Source organism: Mizuhopecten yessoensis, unplaced genomic scaffold (assembly GCF_002113885.1).
Source record: "Mizuhopecten yessoensis strain PY_sf001 unplaced genomic scaffold, ASM211388v2 scaffold10203, whole genome shotgun sequence".
Classification (NCBI taxonomy): domain Eukaryota; kingdom Metazoa; phylum Mollusca; class Bivalvia; order Pectinida; family Pectinidae; genus Mizuhopecten; species Mizuhopecten yessoensis.
In genome coordinates, this window is record NW_018408430.1 from 657,104 (window position 1) to 680,850 (window position 23,747).

At 35.5% G+C, this 23,747-nt stretch overlaps 1 protein-coding gene across 1 annotated transcript; it reads left to right on the forward strand.

Annotated features, from left to right (window-relative positions):
* Positions 1 to 673: 673 nt before the first annotated feature.
* On the forward strand, positions 674 to 22,124 carry LOC110459743 (hillarin-like). Its single transcript, XM_021512156.1, has 9 exons — positions 674 to 916; positions 5,120 to 5,320; positions 5,775 to 6,007; positions 7,085 to 7,938; positions 12,955 to 13,056; positions 14,170 to 14,319; positions 15,224 to 15,501; positions 16,487 to 16,672; positions 19,848 to 22,124. Exons 1-9 carry the CDS (start codon positions 860 to 862, stop codon positions 19,992 to 19,994), a joined length of 2,208 nt encoding a protein of 735 aa, XP_021367831.1. The 5' UTR covers positions 674 to 859; the 3' UTR covers positions 19,995 to 22,124.
* The last annotated feature ends 1,623 nt before the right edge of the window (positions 22,125 to 23,747 follow it).

Here is a 23,747-nt window from a genome sequence, read left to right on the forward strand (position 1 = left end):
TGAGTTTTTAAAGGTACTTCATGTAACATTATGTAAATATATAATATTCTAGAGTGTTGATCAAACTTCTTACTGAAAAGGTGTCCACAATCTCCCTTCACAGGACTACTTTCCGATGATCAATTACCACCTCTAACCTAAAAAGCAGCACCCTAAAACACATGTTTTAGTATAGTAGTGTTAACGTCCTTACGCATTTTGTGTTGGCTGGAAGACAATACGTGGGTATGGCTTACGTGACCAGTGACCTGTGTATATAATGTTAAATAGACATTTAATACCCGGGGTACTGTAACCGTGCATAGTGGCCCCGAGAACGTTCTACTCCGTGACTCAAACAATTTAAAAACAATGGAAGTCACGACCGGAAATAAGATGGTTCTGATAATATTGGGCCCGGTATAGGTTACACGACTTACCCTTATTTTACGGACTGCAATATTTACTTACAGTTACTTACAATATTAATAATCACAAAATATTGACACTGTTAACTTTTTTATTGAAATAACACAAATATAAAGTTAAAGGTAAATAAAAATAAGAAAAATGTGCACTTTGAATCACTATACTGTTTAAATAATATACAATGTATACACCTTACCCCCTTAAGTACCTAATACATGCGATGACGGTCTAATTATGGAACACGGTTTGATTTTAAGATCATACATTGCCATTCAGGCAGGTTTATATCAATCTGAAATATAGTTTACCATGTTGAGGTTATAGCGTCCATTATTTAACATATACGCAGTAAGAAGGATGATTTTGTATTGCGCAGTATTTTGGGAGCTATGACGTAACGAAAGTGTTTATACGCCTGTTACCGTGAGAGCGTTGGGATAAAGCTTGTGTCATGGGGTGTGGCCAGAGTGTGCGGGTCAATCTCCGGACAAAAAAGGACGACCCAAAGGTAAAGTGTCAGGCTGACCAGTGCCCAGTTGTAGACAATAGGGCGGCTTTAAACAAAGAAACGTAGCAATATAGAATAGCTATATTGTACTTAATATCAAAATTATACCTTGGGATATTTTATGGTAGTATTTTGAACAAAATATTCACACAGAAGTAAGTATTAACGCAACTATTGTACATACGCTTACAGCGTAGCCGAATCGACATCGATTTGTGGACAACTCGTTCTCATTTTACACCTTTGTGTGCATACGCTTCACTGGTTATTTGTGTGATTAAGGTGACAGTGTACATACCGTACTAGTCATATGAACTCTTATTGGTTGTGTACAAAGATTTGTTCATAATCCATACTTACCAACCGTTAGCAAATGTTTAGAAATACGCAAGTAGTGTGTTATTTTACTTAGGTTTTCTAATTTTCCTAAGTGTTTACTAGGTGGTACCGTAAATATACTTAAACTTAGGTACTACATACGTAAATACTTAGGGAAATCTGAAATACAGTATTATGTTAGGGATATGGGCTTTGATCTAGTATTTATTAACTTCAACATATATAGTTGTACCAGATGCTTATTTTCATTAAAAACATGACTACTAGTTTCCAGGTCATGACTATGATAAAGTGAAATCAAATTTCCATTTTTAATTTTTTTAAATTATTTAAGACATATGTTTGCGTGTTTCTCCTCTGGTGGTATCTAAAGGAAATTAATAACAACATACATATCAGTTATTATACAAAAAGTAATTTGATATACTTCAACTTTCCGCGTAATGTATCATCAGTCATAGACACCCGTTCAACAAATCTTTTTATCGAATCTCGGAGAACATATTAAAAAAACCCACACAAACTAGCATCTCTGACGATACTTTATAACAAATATATGAATGATAAACATGTACATGTGAAACATAAAAACACAAATAAACGATTATGAAAAGTTCTTTTTACACAACCAATAAGATTTTCTATGTGACGTTTCGATGACTACAACGATATGTACACTGTCACCTTCATCAGACAAATGACCAGTGAAGCGTACGAGTTGTCTACAAAATCGATGTCGATTTCGGCTACGCTGGAAACGTATGTACAATCGTTGTTATATATGTACCGAAATGACTCGATTCAGCTACGCTTGAGAAATACAAATAACACGACATAACAGTAAGTAGGTTTTTAGTAAAAATAAATAAAAAAAATACAGAAAAATGACGTCATTATGTGAAGTTAGATGTACATTGTTTTGATTTTTAGGGTACATTTCACATATGATCTTTGGTCAATAATGTATCGTTTTATCATTTTTAGTGATCATAAACACTTTATTTTAGAGTTGTATAAGAAAGGCAATGTAGCAATGTACTTACAAGCTAAAAGTATATTGACTCAAAAAAAAATACGTGCAAGTTCAGAAATCGTATACTTGTATACATATATTGTGCTAGTGATAAAGAATGCATAAATTTAATATAAATTGTATAATGATCCTTAAGGAAGCAGAGTAGAGTCTTCATGACTGAAATATTCAATAGCCTGGTACAAAAAATACTGTTGAACGAATTTATTTCTTTTACGAATATGTCTCCAATCCCTTTACGTAATTACGACAATCACTTACACGGAGCTCGCGGTTGTTGTTAGATGTTTTTTGAAAATAGCTTGTTATACTGTAAGCTAATAAAACTTCAAGCACTAGTGTCAGACTGAAAAGAAGGTGCGTTTTTCGCTTCATGACTTTTAAGCTAATAATAAATGACTTAAGTAAACTGTAAACAAACGATTCACTAAGGAATAGACGTATAGCCTGCGTGAGTTTAGGCTATACGCTCCTACAACAAGTGTATCATTGATTACAGGGTATGTAACAGTCTCAATATCATTGTCAGATCCGACAGTATCTAGGAGGCTAATCGATTTGAATGCTAATCTAATTTTAGTTTGTAAAGAAAATGTCATCAACATGAACACCCGAGCCCTGGCTTCTATTTTTCAAAGCACGGTTAGCTTAACCATAGTTTAACGCAAACTATTCATGTTGTATATGTCTAAACCAATGAAATTAAAAATGAAACTCAACTATTGAGATTCAAAATGATCTATCAATTAAAATGTGACTTTTTATTGAACAAAGTGTGTTGAAGGTCATAAATGGTTAAGTTCAAGGTCAAGTTTTTTATAACCTTGAGTCTTTCGAACAATCGGATTCAAAAATGAGATCTTTACAATATTTACATACAATACAATACGATACAATACAATACAATACCAGCACTCTACAGACAACACGGAGAGTGTGACCAATTAAGTTAATTGGGTTCTTCTTACATTTGCCGCTTATACATATTTTGTCAAATTGACTGGGTCTTTTGAGCTATTTACATTCAATAATTTTATCATTTTAAACATACTTGGTCGAATGTTAATATGTTTACCTTGGAGTTGTACATTATTATTATCTTAAGTGAATTAAAAACGTGTTACAAGTGAGAATAAAGGCGTAAGAAAATAGTTTTTTTAGATCACAACTGTTGCAACGGCAGCAAAAGATCAATAGCTGAATTTGTTTTCAATGTCACTTACATGAAGACATGGAATAAACATCACGAGTCTGTAGGAGTTCCACATTAGTCGCCTCTTAGATCACGTCCGGTGGGATACTATCCCCGAGCCTGTAGGACTTGAGCATTGTATTCAAAACTTGTATACTGAAAAAATATCATTACAGATCAACAATACTACAGGTACATAGCCCACACTATATATTTGTTAACCTCCCGATACATATATTTCTCAAAATTTAGATTTAGATTTTTTTTGTTAAGCTAGTAATGCTTTCAACTATTATGTTCTGCACCTCAGAATTATATAGTTTTACAACAGCTGAACACGGGGCCGTGCAAAGTATGGTTAGTACCCAAAAGCGTAGTGTATTTTAAAATGTAAAGGGAAGCGAGAACAGTATTTCATTGCTTGTCACTTGCATGAGAATACTAGTCTCTTAGGATGAGATTTTACAAGCGAAGGTTACCTTGTAGGTCATAATTAGTATACAGAAAATGTACGTGTATCTAGTTAACTCTTTAGTGGCATTTGCCGTTAATATGGTGATACACAAAATAACCCAAACCAAGCTATCCTACTATCAATGACAGTTAAGCGCAATAACTTTACAAGCTGACTATGCTTTTCCACTTTTTTGTATCATACACATAATTATGTTTTTTAAATATATGTTTTACCTGATATGCTTGCATGACTTACCTGACGCCACACCTCTGTAAGTTTTTAAATTTTCTTCACTTTCCCCTTATCGCTCCTCTATATGCTGTATAGCATGCCTAGATTTGTCATCTCGCTTGAAAAAAAATGTAATATAAAAATCGTATATCATATAACTTTGTCTACAGATCTCATTATATCTGATTGTATTGTTATCGCCACTGACAAAGAAACAAGAACTCGCTCCTACAGAGCACATCCACTAGGAACTGAGAATCCTTTACAGAGTGTGTGTTCAGAGTATGTGATCCAGTCAAGGTTGTAAGATGTAGACTGCCTAGCTGTAAAGAGAGACAACGTCAAAAAGAATGAATAGGAAAGAGATCAAAGAAACACAGGGGTCCTAAGTTTTGCATTGGGGTAGTACATTGAATATCATTGTTTCGTATCTTCAATATCCCCCTTTATAGGCAAAATAGATGGATCTGCTTGGGTCCCCTTAGTTATTGTCTATTTCGCAAAAACATTGAGATACAGCAGGTATATCATTCACTTCCGGAAGGTTTTTCTACTTCCGGTTGATACTAGAGGTATTTCACCGAAAGCTGATTATGCTTAAAATTGCCTACGTGTGTAATCTTTACAATATACCTGCAGACAAGATTTATTTGTACAAATATACATTTCGATTTAAATGAAAACAGCATAGTAACAGTAACCGTCTTCCTACCATGCCATATCTCACAATGATAATGTAACAATGCATCGTATATTTTACATACTAACTTGAGTTACCTCCCCTTGAACAGTAACCTCACATTTCTTCAGCTTGGTTGATGAGCATGTAGAGATTTATCCTATTTCAGACTTATAAACATATTTTTATTCTGTTTTAGACTTACAACTACAACCATGAACACTATGTCGAATTTAAACAAAAATCTTCTTTTTGTTTCTTTTGTTTTTCAGTCAAAAACAATAGCCGACCCCGTGATACAATACGGGACATACCAGTTCAATAGAAACAGTATATTCGTGGAGACCCATAGTCTGTACGTGGTGGACCCCAGTCCCCTAGAGTTCTTTCCCCCTCCCCATGTACCTCCCACCAGTAAATCGGAGATTTTCAATGAAGAGGAATATGAGCATCTTGATAAACGAGCGATGAAGGTAAAGTATCAACTTACATATATTCTAATTTCGTTTTAATTTGTTTAATTTATACATGTAAAAAGCACAGTTGAAAGTATGTACTGTAAAGTATGAACCATTCTTTACATGACTACTGTACTATAGACGGCTGTAATACACTACTAGTATCCATTACATACATTGACATTGTATGCCAATATATAAGGAATAATTTTCTATTTTGGTCAGGTTACAAGTGTATGAGGTTATAAGTTAATTTTGACTTTTTTCCAAACGGTAGACTTTTTCCAGTTATATCGTATAATCTAAAAACAGATAACACAGAAAGTGATGACGTCGTATACCGCAATGTTTGGCAAGGTATTTGTAATTTTAACTTCTGATTGACACTTGTTAGAAAACTAATGGATTAATAAAGATTACAAGTAATCCACCTTTTTAACTGAAACGGAACTTCTTTTTTGATTTGTAGGTTCCCAATGAAAAGAAGAAGGGAACTCTAATCAAGCTCGTCAAGTATCTTATCAAACCTTGCAAGGATGATGTTGGGAAAGTTCGTGTTTTGTTCACGTGGTTGTGCGCCCAGAACATGGATAAAATGGTTGTCCCCATGCAGCCACCGAAAGAGAATTCAGTCGTCTATTATCTTACACGTCTCAAAGTCAAGAAAAACAACTATGCTCAGATGTTCAGCTTTCTTTGCAGGTAGAGTATGAAATTGAGTGAAATATATTTGTAAGGTTGTACCTTATTGTGGTATAATCTCTCTAAAGATGATGGATTGATTTGTACTTCGTGACGTAATAAACGTAAATACGGGTGTTTACTTTACGTAAACCCTCAGTAGGATTGGCGATTATAAGACCTGATGTATTACACAGCACACTTGTGGACAACTCGTTCATATTTTACACATTTGTGTACATACGCTTCACTGGTCAATTGTCTGATGAAGGTGGCAGAGTTCATACCGAACTAGTCATCGAAACGTTACGTATAAACGCTTTTTAGTTGTGCTTCTTGAAACTTTTCGCAACCATACTTACCAAACTGAAGAAAAAAGGTTTAAAAGAAAACTCTCGTTTCGCGTGAGCAGCATTTTCTTTGAGATTTTGAAGATATTGTGCTGCTAAACGATTGATTCGATATAATATTTTAGAGGTAAAGTCCATAACACGTTAAATCATATTTGTATTGTAAGTGTTTGTTAATGCTTACCTGATAATATTATAAAAGACAGCTTGGTTCGTCTCTTGTCATAAAGCAAACTATCTGGTTAAACCGGTTATGTCATATTGAATGCAACAAACTCAAGACAGTTCACAAACATGACAAGTTTGTCAAAAAGTCTCAAATCAAGATCGAAACGAACAGATTCATCGATAAAAAGAGATTTTTTAAATGAAGCTTTAAATATCATCTTTTTTTAAAACTTTCTTTCGGGTTCATTTTGATTAGCTTAAATATTTGATCAGAAATATTGGACCGTAATATTTAGTAATTAATTGTTAGCCACTCAAATATTTGTTCAGATAAAATCGATCTCAAAATGATGTTTTAAACCATTGCCCATCGAATATCCTTTTCTATTCCAAATCCTTACATATCGTCAGCAGACATTCTAAAAAAAGACCATCATCAATATGTATTCCTATATATTACTCATAAATTTGAGAAGTGAAATTCCTGTGATTGGGAGTTTTTCGGTCGATGCTTGACTGGTTGATGTTTTTAGTGTATGATGTTGAATGAAAATGCATCATATGTCTTTTTTTCTGTCAGAATCATCAACATACCATGCATCTGTATCCATGGTTACCTGAAAGGAAGTACGTACCAAATAGGTCAGTCTGTGGAGAAAAATAAGGCTGCCTTATACGGAGAGTGGAACGCGGTTCTCATTGACAACACATGGCGTCTCATTAACCCGTACTGGGCCGCATGCGCAGTGGGAACGGAAGTTAGTGAAAATGTAGACAGAACATTCAAGGTTGATGAAACCTACTTCCTTCCTGATCCGGAGCAGCTAGTGAACTCTCATTTTCCAGAAGAACCCAGTTGGCAGCTTGTGGATAGACCAGTAAGTATTCATGGATTCGAAAGGAAAGCTTTCGTTAAAGAGAGATTCTTCGAGCTGGGCATGAGACTGCTGACGCATTCTTTATGTGAGCTACAAACAGACTCGGGGGACATAGAACTGACCTTCGGAATACCTGAGCACAAGAAAATGGATATCCAATTAAACTGTCTCATCTTCAGAGCTGACTTTAATGATTGGCACCTTCAGGAAGACAGTCGATTCCAACACGACATGATTTACAACCCGAATGACAATTCCGTTGCTATTCGAATTCGATTTCCGCGAAAAGGTACATACAAATTGGAAATAGTCGGGAAAGACCGAACCATCGAAGAAGATGGTTACGATTTTGATTGGGTAGCAGTTTATAAGATCCGAGTTAATGGATTCCCGAAGAAGTACCAGGCGTTCCCGAAAGTAGGAGACTCTGGTTGGGGGAACAATCCCCGGATTGAGGAGAATGGATTAGCGGCGCTGTCACATCCTCATGCCGTTATCCTTGCGGAGGGAGACATGACTCTGATAGCGTTCGGCATTGAGGAAGACTCGGCTAAAGGTAATAGAAAAAAAGAGGTGTTTTTTATGTTCTTTTGTACTTAATGGTATATATTTACATTTCCATGGCATTGCCACTATATAGCCTCTTTGAAAGCTGTGTCGTTGATGGGACTTTAATTATCATGCATCAGACACAATTCTTAGCGTATCAATACAACACTGGCCGGAACTACAATATCCAATATAAATAAACATGACGGCTGCTGAAATATCGCTGGTCATTGTGAGATTTTACAATGTCATTGTAAATTTAGGTGCATTTTTTTTTTTTTACAACGAAAACAAGACCAAGGCCTGCAATATCGTACAAAATGCACATCGGTTGAAATCACCAATGCCGGCAATGGAAACGATTTTAACGCTCATGCAATTTATCAGAAATATCGTCTGTTACACTGCACTGATAAACAGGGGTTCGTTATAAATGTCTGAGATTCACATATTCTATAGACCTACTGACACATACAGTATGTTACAGACCTACTGATATGAGTCACAGCACACATAAACATTTCAGACATTTGTAACGAACCTGTGGTTCGTCGGAAGATCACTCACTTCAAACGCTATGACGTAACTCAGATGTTGACGAACATACGAAAAATCGCGGATTTCGCTACATCAACGCTATATAAAATCTGAATAAGGATCAAATATATATGTTATTATATACCATCTTATTCAGATTTTTTTATCCACCTGAATATTTCATTAAAATATATAAAAGTTTCGAGCGCAACGGCATAATCACCGATATAACGTCAAAATTCGCCATTACTCCAATGTAATGTGTAACGTAAACGGGTTACGCGTTTAAATAAATGAACATTTAAAAGCCGTTATGTAACGGTCCGTAAAATGCGACTTTTTAAGAAAAAATACCATATTTGTGACTTTCGAATGAAATGACACATCTGTTTGTTTTAATGAAAAAACATGCATTTGAAAGTTCTCTGACTCAGTTTTGAAGCATAACTTAACTATATCGTGTGTCCTAACACCGCTGCACAGCATTGATTTCCCCATGTCTAGCCGTCATGTAACGCTACGTTGTTTTGTGTCAAAAACGTAAATTCGAACGTCATTTTCTTGTTTTGTTAATGAACAAAATTTAACGTTTCTAGTGAATGTCTTACGGTTGTTTTTTACACACAATAACAGCCAAAACATGCATACGTATTAATAATATCTCAGGGTTTCATTTTATGTAAATTTTCTAATTATCCGTTTTCAAATTTCCGACATATTGTGTTTGAAGGATGTGGCATTTATTTAACGATTTAGTTTTTCATAATTTTTGCATAATCAGAGTGAACGAAATAACTGGTTTTAGCGGGAAAAGGTGATATTTTCTTAATGGAGAGAAAAAATATGTATAATCTCGTTACTTTAAATTTGAAAACATCCCACAACATTGAGGATAATTTGATGTCGATGGCTTTAATAATAACATGTGGGGAATTGATTGTATTTGCACATATTTGTAAGAAAAAAATCACTACGTAGTGAATGATGACGTTACGTCAATCACTTTTAAGGAATTCGCAGGGAGGGATACCTTATAAATACGAAGCAAAAGATGACGAAACCGCGTGTACTTTTTAATATAAAATTGTAAGGAAATGGTTGAACCGTTGAAATGGTTTTCCACATCATCTTAAGGTGTGCCATATAAGAAGTTGACCCTGTAAGACACGTCTTTTTTTTTGCATATTTCTAAACATAACAAAAACAAATTTTCTACAACTTTGATTTACAGAAAAAAAACAGGTCCATTCGACATAAAGAAACATTTTCCATAGGTTAAAAAAGCAGGAATTTTAGAGTAAAAGTATCCCGTATGAGGTCACAATGACGTCATTTCCTTTTTGTGACGTAATACTTTGATGCGGATGCTGGTAGTTGGATGCTTGTTCTACATGGGCGCAGCAAGAATGTCGGTAGATACTAATAAACATGCGCTATGTTTTATAATGTGAACACATGAAGACGCGTTGGTGTTTTAATTGTTGAAAATATCTGTAAATTATTTCCAAACATTGAAAGTCATAAGTGGATCAGAATTTGGTACAACTAGTGATAATCGGGAAGCGTAACAACCCCCACACACACACACAATATATAATCGAATAGTGTCACCTCCTTTCACTATGATTTCAATCCAACCGACATTTGTCACTCTCCTGTCACAATAATATCAACCCCATCGACTATTGTCACCCTCCTGTCACAATGATATCAATCCCTACGACTATTGTCACACTCCTGTCACAATGATATCAACCCCATCGACGTTTGTCATATTCCTGCAACATACAGTAGATCAATCCTGCACAGCTATTGTCACCTGCCAGCCACATAGACCAATCCAACTCCCTTGTCACAAATATCAATCCTACCGCCTATTGCTAATATCCTGTCCTAAACAAAACAAGAACACTAGCACATCATAGCTTAGTGATTACTAGCTGATGGACGTATTGAAAATGACTGGGAAACTCTTTCAAGAGCTGGTGGGAGGTGGTAGAAGGCCTATATTTTGACCTGGCGAGGACAAAGCATCCTCGATACTCCAGGGGTTACGTTCACTTACGCTCTCTGTACCCCTGGAATATGTCAAAGCAAAATTGAAGAAACGCGGCTAGCAATTTGATCGGTCTCAGGTAGAGAAAAAAATCTGACCAATCCCTAGGCCGATACCTGGGCATTTGTAGATTACAAATTTCATGTTTTTTTGGTTTCCTCAGATACATTACAATGTACAAAATGGAGTACAGAGATGCGACACCCAACTACAAAGCCAGTCAAGTTTACCGTTACGCGACCGAGCAATTCTTTTAATGTACATCAAAGTATCAAACTAGTCTTCTCGTCTCATCTACAAGGTGACGCACACTAAGCCTTCAATTTTGTCATGACAAATTCCAGGGTCACAGAGAGCGTAAGTGAGCCTAACCCCTGGAATATCGCAGATGGGGGTAAAGTCACCATTGTGGTACGTTTTTGCGGACATCAGGTTGCACAATTACAAATTACAGTTGAAGGAGGAGAACATTTAAACATTTTAGCCTGTGTGGAAAATGTAATGAGCGAAATTTAATCTTTTATGTGATTTTTCAAATTTATTTATTGGAATGCATGAACAGTGTGATAACTCTGGGGGTAACAACACCAATGTCAATGTATGACTAAATGACAAATGACATCACGTCATTATACAATGTAACTTATAACCTGAGCGCGCTTTCATTCTCGGACTTCAATGAAATAAAAAAAATACGGATTATTTTAATATATGCATGTTATTCTATGTACTTAATTAATATGTGCTTTATAATTTAGAAATATCATCGTTGATATTAGGAAGCAGATGGTACTTATACGGGTAGCGTTATTTTATCACATTTTTCTTTCACTTCTTAACCGTTATCTTCACGTTCAACTCGATCATTGTCAAAATTGGTTACACTTGTCATATACAAACCGTGACCATATGAATGTCAAATAAATAGTCTTTACATATGTTTATTTTCATTCCGTTAGCTCTGAAAGCACATGTTTTACAAAGCCGGCCATGTGCCACAAACGTCAAACCTGAAACGAAATGACGTTAAAAGTGTGTTACACTGTTGTGCGTCAACATCTGACGTTACGTCTATCTGTTTAACGCATCTCGCACCTACGGTTCCTCAGTTTCTGACGACATGTCAAATAACGAGGCTATTCTAGAATCTACCGACTGTTGTCAGGTTCCCATACAATCAACAAATACATTCACGCCTAGATTCTTCACAAAATGAGCAAAGAGAGAAGTTCGAATTAACTTCCAAAAATAACTCCCTCGTGGAGGGCAAGGTCGGATTTACGGTGTTCACTGTATTTGTCCATGCGCGAAATTTGTTCCGGGGAAAAATTGAAACAATTTCAAATCTTGCTTTCAGCTCAGAGTTCTATTGATAAACTTAAATCACCCTATAGACATATCATACGCAATTGTATTGATACTGAATTGTGGAAGAAAATTGAAGTGTTTGTTAAAATTTCAAAGTACTACTTTGTTTGCCAATCAGCACGCGACAATACGCTGTTCAAACTATTGAACGAAATTGTGTGGACTGTCGATAAGGCGGGCATTTTTAATTTCAAATATAAATTATAAGTTAAAAAAGAAAATAAGAGGCAGAGAAAACGTAAATATAAGTATTGAACTGTTTTTGTATGGTATTTATGATCTATTTGAATGACACAGCTTTGCAAGTAAACAAATCATAATGCGCTAGCACGCATGATGTTGTTTGCTTGCAAAGCTGTGTCATTCAAATAGATCATAAATACCATCCAAAAACAGTTCAATGCCTAAATGAAGAGCATTATTTTGCAATTGTATTCGAATTAATTCTCAGAGAGCCCCAAGCCCTCATTTAAATGTTTACCACAGGATACTCACAGGATACTAATAACGGTGTTTGTAAATACATGCTCACCTTTATTACGAAAAATCTTGTTTATTCCTATTCTAATTCATATTCTTATCAATAAATGTTACAGTTATCAGTATAATTGATTGATACGTATTTTTCTTTTTTTGAATTATGTTTGTTACAAAGAGTATCAATTATCTGTTCTTAACATTTTCTTCGGGTTGGTAAGTATGTGTTATGAAAAGTTTCTTGTTACACAACCAATAAGTGTTTCTATGTGACGTTTCGGTGACTAGTACGATTTAAATAAAGCGTAGATGAATCGAGTCATTTCGGTACATAACTAACAACTATTGTATTTTGGCGATACTAGTAATCGAAACGTCACATAGAAACACGTATTTGTTGTGTAACAAGAAAAGTTTCATAAATATCAATTCTCTATTATGTAATTCTTGATCATATAGAGACATCTTTGCATTCTCGATATTTATTAACTGAAACACAGAAAAATGTTTATTAAAAGACAAGAATTCTCAAATGTTTGTTTTGTATATTTTTAATAAAAAAAATTTTTTTTTTTTTATTTGCAGGTTTGGACCTCCGGTACCGCCTGACGGACGTAAACAAGAGCCTAGATGCCCTTCCCCTGGAGAAAACGGGAGTGACTGAGGAAGAGGACCAATATATCATTGGTAAGATACAATAATATATCTACTGAATTTTGTTATGAAGCATCGTGATATAAAGGTGAACCTACTCCATAAGTAAAATTGTAAGTGGATTTTTTTAAATACCTTCAATAAAGAGAATTTGAGAAACTTCATATATTAATTTATTTTACTACTCCTTGTATTTCTTGGCTGTTTTTTTTTTTTTTTTTAAATACTTCACCAGTTACACAGGTTAATTATAGTAAACTGGACAATAGGCTTTCTATTACATTGTAAAAATGTATGTCTACATTTGAGAAAAACCGGTAACACAACTTATTTATACACTAAAGACCTGATTGAAATGAAAGATACACTGAGCGTTTACAGGGACACTGAGCGTTTACAGGGACACTGAGCGTTTACAGGGGCACTGAACGTTTACAGGGACACTGAACGTTTACAGGGACACTGAACGTTTACAGGGACACTGAACGTTTACAGGGGCACTGAGCGTTTACAGGGATACTGAACGTTTACAGGGACACTGAACGTTTACAGGGACACTATACGTTTACAGGGACACTGAACGTTTACAGGGGCACTGAGCGTTTACAGGGACACTGAACGTTTACAGGGACACTGAACGTTTACAGGGGCACTGAGCGTTAACAGGGACACTGAACGTTTACAGGGACACTGAGCGTATACACGGAATAAGAGTGTACGAAGCCTGTACAACGATATTTTAGAATTAGTATTTGGAGGCACGGTAGTCTAGTGGTAGGACGCACGCCGGGCTCGTGACCGAAGGGCTGCGGGTTCGAGTCAATTCACGCACTGTGTTGTATCTTTCAACAAGACACTGTACTCTGCTTGTTCATGTCTACTCAGCTGTCAATGAGTACGTAGTTGGGCAGTGCTAAAATTGTGGAATGCTAGATGTGAGCGCCAAACTGGCAACACCGGTTGTATGCTCCCGAGGGAGTTGAGAAAAATATTGGCTTATTGCAAAGGCCTTATAACCACGGATAATAATTTGTGAACCTCTCTGAGACGACCAACGAACTAGGTTATGATAAAGTGGTATATAAGAACCTCGAATTATTATTTTTATTATACAAAGGAATACATCCAAAGAATGTTTATTTGTAGAGGTGCGTCCTCCCCAGGGCGACGAGGCGGCGCTGGTTGTCTACATACTAACAGAAGAGGGCGAGCAGATCAACATTTGTAACAATCTCATTGTCGGCGTCGATGCCGCCAGCGTCAACTTAGCGGAGGACATCGCAAATGTGAAATCACGTGAGTACAGGAAAACGACCTTGCTGTAGATATAGCATACTGGTTAGGAAATGCATGTGCAAGTATAGATAATGTAAGGGGTGTTTATTGCAGTATTCCAAATATAATTCGGATTACATTTTTGACTGTTATCATAACGTTATACTCAAAAGTAGAGACAACGCAAAGGTACAAAATCCTGTTGAGCTCATTTTCGTAAAACAAAATCATTCGCGCTATAACGAAAAAGAGCTTAAAAGGCTTTCGTACAATGTACCAATGCCAAGGGATTAATTAATATATTTTTTTGTGCTTTTTGACCAGTATTAATTCATACGGTTTTAGGATGTATTAGTTGAAGATGGAATTCGCTAATCGATGGTGTTTTCGGCCCTTTAATCTTGTTTTCTTGTTATTTTGATAAATGATCAATTGAATAGGATTAATCGGACATTATCAATATTATGAAGGCTAAATACTATCTTCATAAATACTTTTTTTTACCATACCATGTAGATTCTTTGCATGGATATTGGACTAGTTAATGTTGGAAACAGATGTCATTAATTTATATTACATAATAGATAAAAGCTGCTTATATAGAAAACGGTTTTGATTTGTTCGCACCTGCACTTACATATTCTATTTAATTTCGTTGGAAAGGTGCAGAATCTTTTAATTATGAAGCATAACTACTTACATCTACACACTTAATAACTTCATATATTGAAATCTTGCAAAAACCTCACGGGGAGCCACTTACACTTCTCATCCTTCCATCTGATCAACATAAACTGATATACCTCTTGTCGAGCCAAATCAATACTACCATGAAACTGGGGTTCCTACATTATGGAATAAAAAACTAAGTAAGTAAAATGTGCTTTTCTATTGAAAAAACTACAGTTATAATTTCTTTTAACAGAGCTTCAGGCAGCAATAGATGACCTTCACCTTGCAGCATTAGATCGTGCAGTGGATCTTGTCAACATAAAAGAGTACGAGGAACCGATGCAGCGTGAAATGAACATCGCACGTGATCTTATTACACGCTTTACAAACCTACACGTTCAGAAACATGACGTGCTGGCCATTCCAAACTCGACCATTACCGAAATTTGTAGTAACCCGGTGTTAGACGAAGTGCATGAGGTCATCAAGGCTATGCTACTGTTGCTTGGAGACTATGAAGAAATAACCACGGTAAACACACATACATATATGACGTCATTGACACTACTCAGACATTAAAAGCCAACACTTTCATTTTTGCAAAATATAGGATAACTTACAGTTTGAATGATATAATATAAAACAGTGAAGTGTCCCCAAGTTTGATACCTCCATAAGTTCAATACTGTATAGCTTGATTTTTTTTCTCAAATTAAGCTGTATCGTAATATAGATCGTATGTTTGGCTAACAGCTGGCATGTATATATTTTGTGACTCTCTTGTTGTTGCTTCGAGCACATGGTGTTGTTCCCTTGAACACGTTACTTAACTATTATTGGTCACCCGAGTGTTCCAGATCTGTGTTTATACGGTCTGAGATGGGTATTATTATTGATGTTGTGTGTGATAATGTGCGAGTTGGCACCCATCCAGCTATTGACGACTCGCGATGTTAACTATCGCGATGTTAACTATCGCGATGGTTCGAGTCATAGGGTTATATCACGTCGCTGGAAAACTAGCGTACTAGTAAAGCAGCATTCCACCCCGCATTTCTTTGCTGCTATATATGGTTTAAAGTAGTACGGTACTGTGAAGACGTTATTTGAAATTCTGTCCCATAGCAAAGCAGTACAAAAAAAACCACACGCAACGTACTGGTCACACAGACGCACTTATATAGGGTTTATAATCATTGCCATGAAGTTGACGGATGACACATAATCGGAGGGAAAATTTCCAGTCTCTTTCCAGTGGGGAGGATTTACTCGGGCATGCTTGTGTTTTTGCTTACTTCAACATTGGTAATCAAACAATTAACTCAATAATATGAAACGTATACGTACTATCGCATATGTCTGTATTGCTTGTGAAATTCTTCTGGAAAGAATACACATGTCAAAGGTAGGGAAGTATGTATCCTTAAAGGTTTAAACATAACCCTTTCTTTGTATAACAATCAAAATGAAACACGTGTTTCTAATATATTTCATGCTTCCAATTGTTCATATATAGATTTGGACGAATGCGATTGAAATCCTATCGAGGAAAGAGACGCAATCACTGAGAAACAGAATCAACACTTTCAACATTCTCAAGCTGGACATGGATATCACACTTGGTGCCAACAAACTGATATCGAGGCTTGACCTTGAGAAAATCACCACCAACTGTCCTGCAGCTGGACATATGTATATGTGGGTATGTATATCGTTTTCTTACCTCACTGCCGTTCCTGTTCACAAAAGGTGCTATTGAAATGTTGTTTACCAGGAATCAGTGTTGACTTAGCGTTATTCAGCTGGACTATGTTTGTTATTCAGTGTTACGTTTTCGGATATATATACATCACTGTGTTATATACTAATAATTGTAGGTATACAATGTCGTTTTTAGGAGGTAGAGTTACTTTCATATATATTGGAAGGGTATGAAGAGACACATTTCTGGTCGCTGGGTATGTAGTGTTACTTTACTAAAGATTGCTGGGTATGTAGTGTTACTTCTCCGGTCAGTGGCTGTGTAGCATTACTTTACTAAAGATTGCTGGGTATATAGTGTTACTTCTCCGGTCAGTGGGTGTGTAGCATTACTTTACTAAAGATTGCTGGGTATGTAGTGTTACTTCTCCGGTCAGTGGCTGTGTAGCATTACTTTACTAAAGATTGCTGGGTACATGTATGTAGTGTTACTTCTCCGGTCAGTGGGTGTGTAGCGTTACTCTACTAAAGATTGCTGGGTATGTAGTGTTACTTCTCCGGTCAGTGGGTGTGTAGCATTACTTTCCTAAATATTGATGGGTATGTAGTGGTACGTACCTAAATATTGATGGGTATGTAGTGGTACTTACCTAAATATTGATGGGTACGTAGTGTTACTTTTCGAAATATTGATGGGTATGTAGTATTAATTTCCTAAATATTGATGGGTATGTAGTGGTACGTACCTAAATATTGACGGGTATGTAGTGGTACTTACCTAAATATTGCTGGGTATGTAGTGTTACTTACCTAAATATTCATGAGTATGTAGTGGTACTTACCTAAATACCGATGGGTATGTAGTATTACTTTCCCAAATATTGATGGGTATGTATTGTAACTTACCTAAATATTGATGGGTACGTAGTGTTACTTTTCGAAATATTGATGGGTATGTAGTATGAATTTCCTAAATATTGATGGGTATGTAGTGGTACTTACCTAAATATTGATGGGTATGTAGTGGTATTTACTTAAACATTGATGGGTATGTAGTGTAACTGTAATGGAGATTGTTGGGTATGTAGTGGTATTTACTTAAACATTGATGGGTATGTAGTGTAACTTACCTAAATATTGATGAGTATGGAGTGGTACTTACCTAAATATGTATAGTTATGTAGTGTTACTTCTCCGGTCAGTGGCTGTGTAGCATTACTTTACTAAAGATTGCTGGGTACATGTATGTAGTGTTACTTTTCGAAATATTGATGGGTACGTAGTGTTACTTTTCTAAATATTGATGGGTATGTAGTGTAACTTACCTAAATATGTATAGTTATGTAGTGGTACTTTTCTAATTATTGATGGGTATGTATTATAACTTACCTAAATATTGATGGGTACGTAGTGTTACTTTTCTAAATATTGATGGGTATGTAGTGGTACTTACCTAAATATTGATGAGTATGTAGTGGTACTTACCTAAATACCGATGGGTATGTAGTATTACTTTCCCAAATATTGATGGGTATGTATTGTAACTTACCTAAATATTGATGGGTACGTAGTGTTACTTTTCTAAATATTGATGGGTATGTAGTGTTACTTACCTAAATATCGATGGTTATTTAGTGTTACTTTCCTAAATATGTATGGGTATGTAGCAGTACTTACCTAAATATTGATGGGTACGTAGTGTTACTTTTCTAAATATTGATGGGTATGTAGTGGTACTTACCTAAATATTTATGGGTATGTAGTGGTACATGTATTTACTTAAACATTGATGGGTATGTAGTTGTTTTTACTTAAATATTGATGGGTATGTAGTGTTACTTACCTAAATATTGATGGGTATTACTTACCTAAATATTGATGGGCATGTAGTGTTCCTTCCCTAAATATCGATGGTTATTTAATGTTACTCTCCTAAATATGTATGGGTATGTAGTGTAACTTACCTAAATATGTATGGGTATGTAGCAGTAATTACCTAAATATTGATGGGTAGGTAGTGTTACTTACCTAAATACCGATGGGTATGTAGTATTACTTTCCCAAATATTGATGGGTATGTATTGTAACTTACCTAAATATTGATGGGCATGTAGTGGTACTTACCTAAATAGTGATGGGTATGTAGTGTTACTTACCTAAATATCGATGGTTATTTAATGTTACTTTCCTAAATATGTATGGGTATGTAACAGTACTTACCTAAATATTGATGGGTATGTAGTGGTACTTACCTAAATATTGATGGGTATGTAGTGTTACTTACCTAAATATCGATGGTTATTTAATGTTACTTTCCTAAATATGTATGGGTATGTAACAGTACTTACCTAAATATTGATGGGTATGTAGAGTTACTTACCTAAATATCGATGGTTATTTAGTGTTACTTTCCTAAATATTGAATGCAGTTGTTCTTTTTGATAGCTGGGTATGGTGTGTTGCTTTTCTAAGCTGGGTATGTAGTATTGCTTTCCTAAAGATTGCTTGGTACATACTGTTACTTATCTCAAGGTTGGTGTATTCCATATACGTATATATGTATGTGACTGGGAAGTGGTGGATAGGCTGTGTAAGATTTATGCATACCATTCAGGTCAATTTGCTTTACGAGATAATGCTACATGTAGGTATGTCATGTTAGTTGACTTGGAATTGCTGGGTATGTATGTTGCTTAAATTGAAATTACCTGGTATATTGTGTTACACAATGAACATTACCTGGTATATTGTGTTACATAATGAACATTACCTGGTATATTGTGTTACATAATGAAAATTACCTGGTATATTGCGTTACATGATTAAAATAACCTGGTTTATTTTGTTACATGATTAAAATTACCTGGTATAATTCGTTACATGATTAAAATTACCTGGTATATTGCGTTTCTTATCACAAGTAGTATATTGTATTTAGTGACATTTTACTGGAGATTGCTGGGTATATAGTGCTACTTTACAAAAGCGTATTATATAGTTAGGGTTATAGTATTAGTTAACTAAATTGCTGAGTGTCTCGTTTAACTTCATTTGAGCCTTTATGCAGTTTTTCAATACTTTATATATATAATCTTCATTGATATGTTTTAGTTCGCAATGTTCTTTGTTTCATACATTTATGTTTTTATAAACACAACACGTGTCTATGTTATAAGGTAAAAGGGATCGTAGAAGAAAACATGAAGAGGAGGCCAGATGAGGTCAAGAAAACTATCCCAAGAACCCACGAATTGGGTGGCCCCGGGGCTCCCATATTTAAAATTAAGGAGATCGCCGGCAAAGTCCCGATCAGCGAAATTTGACGAGACCTCAGGAGAAATGTATTGACGTGGACGGACTGTACATTGCAATGTTGTAATGCGGAACTTATTCATCCAAGAATGTCTATTTTATCAAAAAAATAAATGCTAACATTTTTAAACCTGTGTATAACGCATATCTAAACCGGTGATGTCCGCTTCAGCTACATCTCGTTTGCTGTCACATCTGTTTTGAATATGGGTACGATTTCACGTGAAATATACCGGCTTCTGTGCTTCTGTTTATCGATCCTCGTACCATTGCACAAAAGCGTAGCTATCCATTAGAAACTGTTTTTTGGCATGACTATAGCTTCATAAAACATTTCTGGAAAGAAAGCGAAACCTTGCCGGACTTTGAAAAAATCGATGATGAAATAAACAAATATGATCAACAGAAGTGTTAACAACTTCCGGGGCTGGACCCTGTGTCGAACACTGGCCACAGCGGCGGATCCAGAGAGACTTATCTGTGTTTCCGGTGATTATTTGTTTTGAGATTTCCGCTGAGATCCATTTTTCAACAGCGTTCGTTTTTCCTGATACATGCGCCTCTACGTATTTCGTATACTTATGCTGACAGATGCACCCATTGTGCATTGTAAATTAAGTCGTCGCTTTATCCATTCTTAATCAAGCAGTCATGAACGTCAGTATTAGACTTCTGGTGTAAAATTTAATATTAATATATTGGACAGTATTGTTACGCATATCAAGTATATACATTTGATTATTTAAAGGACGCACTCTATTATGATTTAAGAAGATTAGACATAGGGATAGCTCTATCGGTATTCATGCAATATCCATGTAACCGATTCGTGTTCCTACCAATTTAAGTATCTTAATTTTCAATTTCTAGTGGTAAAAGATAAAAGTCTGTAAATTCCAAAATGTTTGAGGTATAACTTTGAAGTATTGTTGGTACTAATGAAAAACTTAAAACAGCTTCATTTCCCCAATATGTTTGCTGCTTATGGCATTCTCATATTACTCAAGGCGGGATGAGAAGCATACTCATAACACTGATCGAGATGTGCTCTTAATCATAAAAGCGATATTTCTCTTTGTAATATCTATCCATTCATTGCCATGTACATTTTTATTCCAATTGAGCATGTGCATTTCAAAACCCTCTCCATATTGAATAATTAAACTGCTTTATCTGATGTTTGACTAAGTTTCCGTCCTATTTTGACTTGTACACACAATATTGATGTCCTCAAACTCTTGAGTAAGGCAATATGCTAATATAATGTTATTCACGTTATGTTAACATTCAGAAGGCATATGAAGTAAATCTTCAAAATGTTAGTGATAGCTTGCCCGCTGTCAGTGCATACTCAATAACCGCTACATTTGTTATGTAATTTTGCAATCATCCCAAGGCATGTCGCCGGCATGGCATTTTGTTCTCACAATGTAGGCCCCAGACATAAAACCAAGGGCACTTCACCTAATGCTGTACAACTTCCCGACATCGCTGAGGCAAGGCATCCTGCTTTTTGTTGAATATCTTGTTCAGTCATCAGTATTGAACATAATTCTCAAATGAGTAATATTTGCTCTCTGTGTTTGATTGTAGTTTATGCAGCGTGGCATCGCTTGCACTTGTTTGAGTTTATTTTTGCATAGCCTAAACATAAAATTACAACCCGCCTACTACATTGTACCATGTACAAAGACTGTTATCTGATGCGAGAGTAGGCTCGTACAAGTCCGGTTCGGGACGTTGTAGTATAGTGAACTGTTATGGTCTTTTCCAATTTACCATTGTTTTGGAATCAGCATTGACGAAACATCATTATATGTCAAAATAACAGTGCGATTTACTTTTCGTTATTTCGTTTGCATACAAAAACGATCATTTTAATATAAAAATGTATAACATATCCTTTAAAAAGTTAACCTTCATTAACGCAACCGACCGTTTTATTGTCTGGTTTTTCTTAATATTAAAACTGATAATATGGAGGCATTATTGATTGTAAAAATTACCTACATGCACAATTTACCTGAACAAGTCGGAATGATATGACTTTGCGATTTCTCCAAAGCAAAATATGCTTAAGGTCGAATGAGTGTATTGATAAACGGAAATAGGAAGTACATCCCTAGTTGAAAATCCAATGTAGGGGGGGGGGGGACAGTATCACAATATCCGCATATTCTAATGTTTAATCTTACACTGATGAATATTGTGTGTTTGTTGTTGACAGAACAGTGTGTTTTCTCAATATTAAAGTATTTCAAAGCAATCCAGGCATTAATTCAGTTTTTTTTATCAATGAGTCACATGTGTCCATTTTTCTGTACTTCAGGAAACCGGCTACCTATTTCACTACCGTGAAGTTTTTCCAAGAAAAATAACTCTCGCATGCAATAACTATGTGTATATAGTTTTATTATAAAATGTTTAAAAATTTTAATCGTTTATAGATAATTTATTTTACACAATTTTTAGCATGTATTAAATTGATATACATTAATACAATACTAATCTATGGCAGTATCATTTTTTTGACATTATTTTGCAAAAACTGTCTTTCATTTTATATTTCAAAATTTACTCCTTTTTACTTAAATTTCCATTTAAAATCCTTAAAATTCTGACAATCTATATTTTTGGTGGCAGAAACTTTTCTTTACTTCGAAGCAATAAAACTACAAAATATGAAGAAATTCTACTGGGAAATGGTGACACAATCCTATTACCGTAAACCTCTGTTAGAGTTCGCCCTGCAATACAAAAATGGACTTATGCAATATGAAACCTTATCGGCAGGTGAAATACATTTGTATCTTCAGTCTTGCTACCTATTAATGAGGCCAGTCTTTAACGGGCATTTCTCTGAAAGATATTTACATAAGAACTGCTTGATATATCTATTAAATTGCAAACAGGACAATTCAACCAAATGAATTTGTAACAATTTCTTAAAAAAACAATATTGTGTGACATTAATTAGAAGAAAGCCAACACAAAATATACTCCATGGTGTCGTCAAGTTAGACACGTGCTTAAAGTTTCCACTTGTGAGCGTTTCAGTTTATTTAGTACTTTTTTATGAAGCATTATGTATATCTACCGTTGAGTCATACAGTGTTCCTAAAATTCTAGGGGATCGTACGTTCTTAGTACCCCTAGGAGATGTCAGTGCGAAGTCGAAGGCTCTGTATGTGCCAGCTTGAGGATGATATATATGGACAAGTTTAATCCTTTTATGTACATCAAAATAATTGTGCGGCAGTGTAACGGTAAAATATATCGGCTTTGTGTTCGGGTGTTGCACCTTCGTAATCTTCAAAGGGCAGGTTTATACCTGAAGCCAGTCTAATCGCCAACCGCGAGTCCTTCAGTTTTGTACTGACATTCCATGCTTAAGATAATGTAAGCGAGACTATCCTAAAATATCAAAGCTCACTTACTTTTTCTGATACGTTTTCTGCACCCCTAGAATATATCATGACACTATAGAAGGCACATGGTAAGCTATCTGATTGCTTTTAGCAAAAAAAAACAACCAATTGCTAGGCTGATACCTTCTTTTGAATATTACAGAAAGCGACATCATACTTCAAAGCGGTCACTTTTACCGTTACGCTTCCACGCAATCCCTCTCATCAGAATCAATCTATTCTACTGTATCTTCAACTAGGTTGCAGAGCTCCGGGGTGACGTAAGTAAGCGTTACCCCATGGATTTTAAGGAAGAGAGAGAGGGGGGAGTAGTCGTAGTGTATACACACACACACT

Excerpts from the sequence above, each read along its gene's own strand:
- LOC110459743 (XM_021512156.1), top strand. The coding sequence starts at position 860 with ATGGGGTGTGGCCAGAGTGTGCGGGTCAATCTCCGGACAAAAAAGGAC. Across the intron at positions 7,939-12,954 it reads TGAGGAAGACTCGGCTAAAG|GTTTGGACCTCCGGTACCGC; the intron begins GTAATAGAAAAA and ends TTTTATTTGCAG. Across the intron at positions 13,057-14,169 it reads AGAGGACCAATATATCATTG|AGGTGCGTCCTCCCCAGGGC; the intron begins GTAAGATACAAT and ends GTTTATTTGTAG.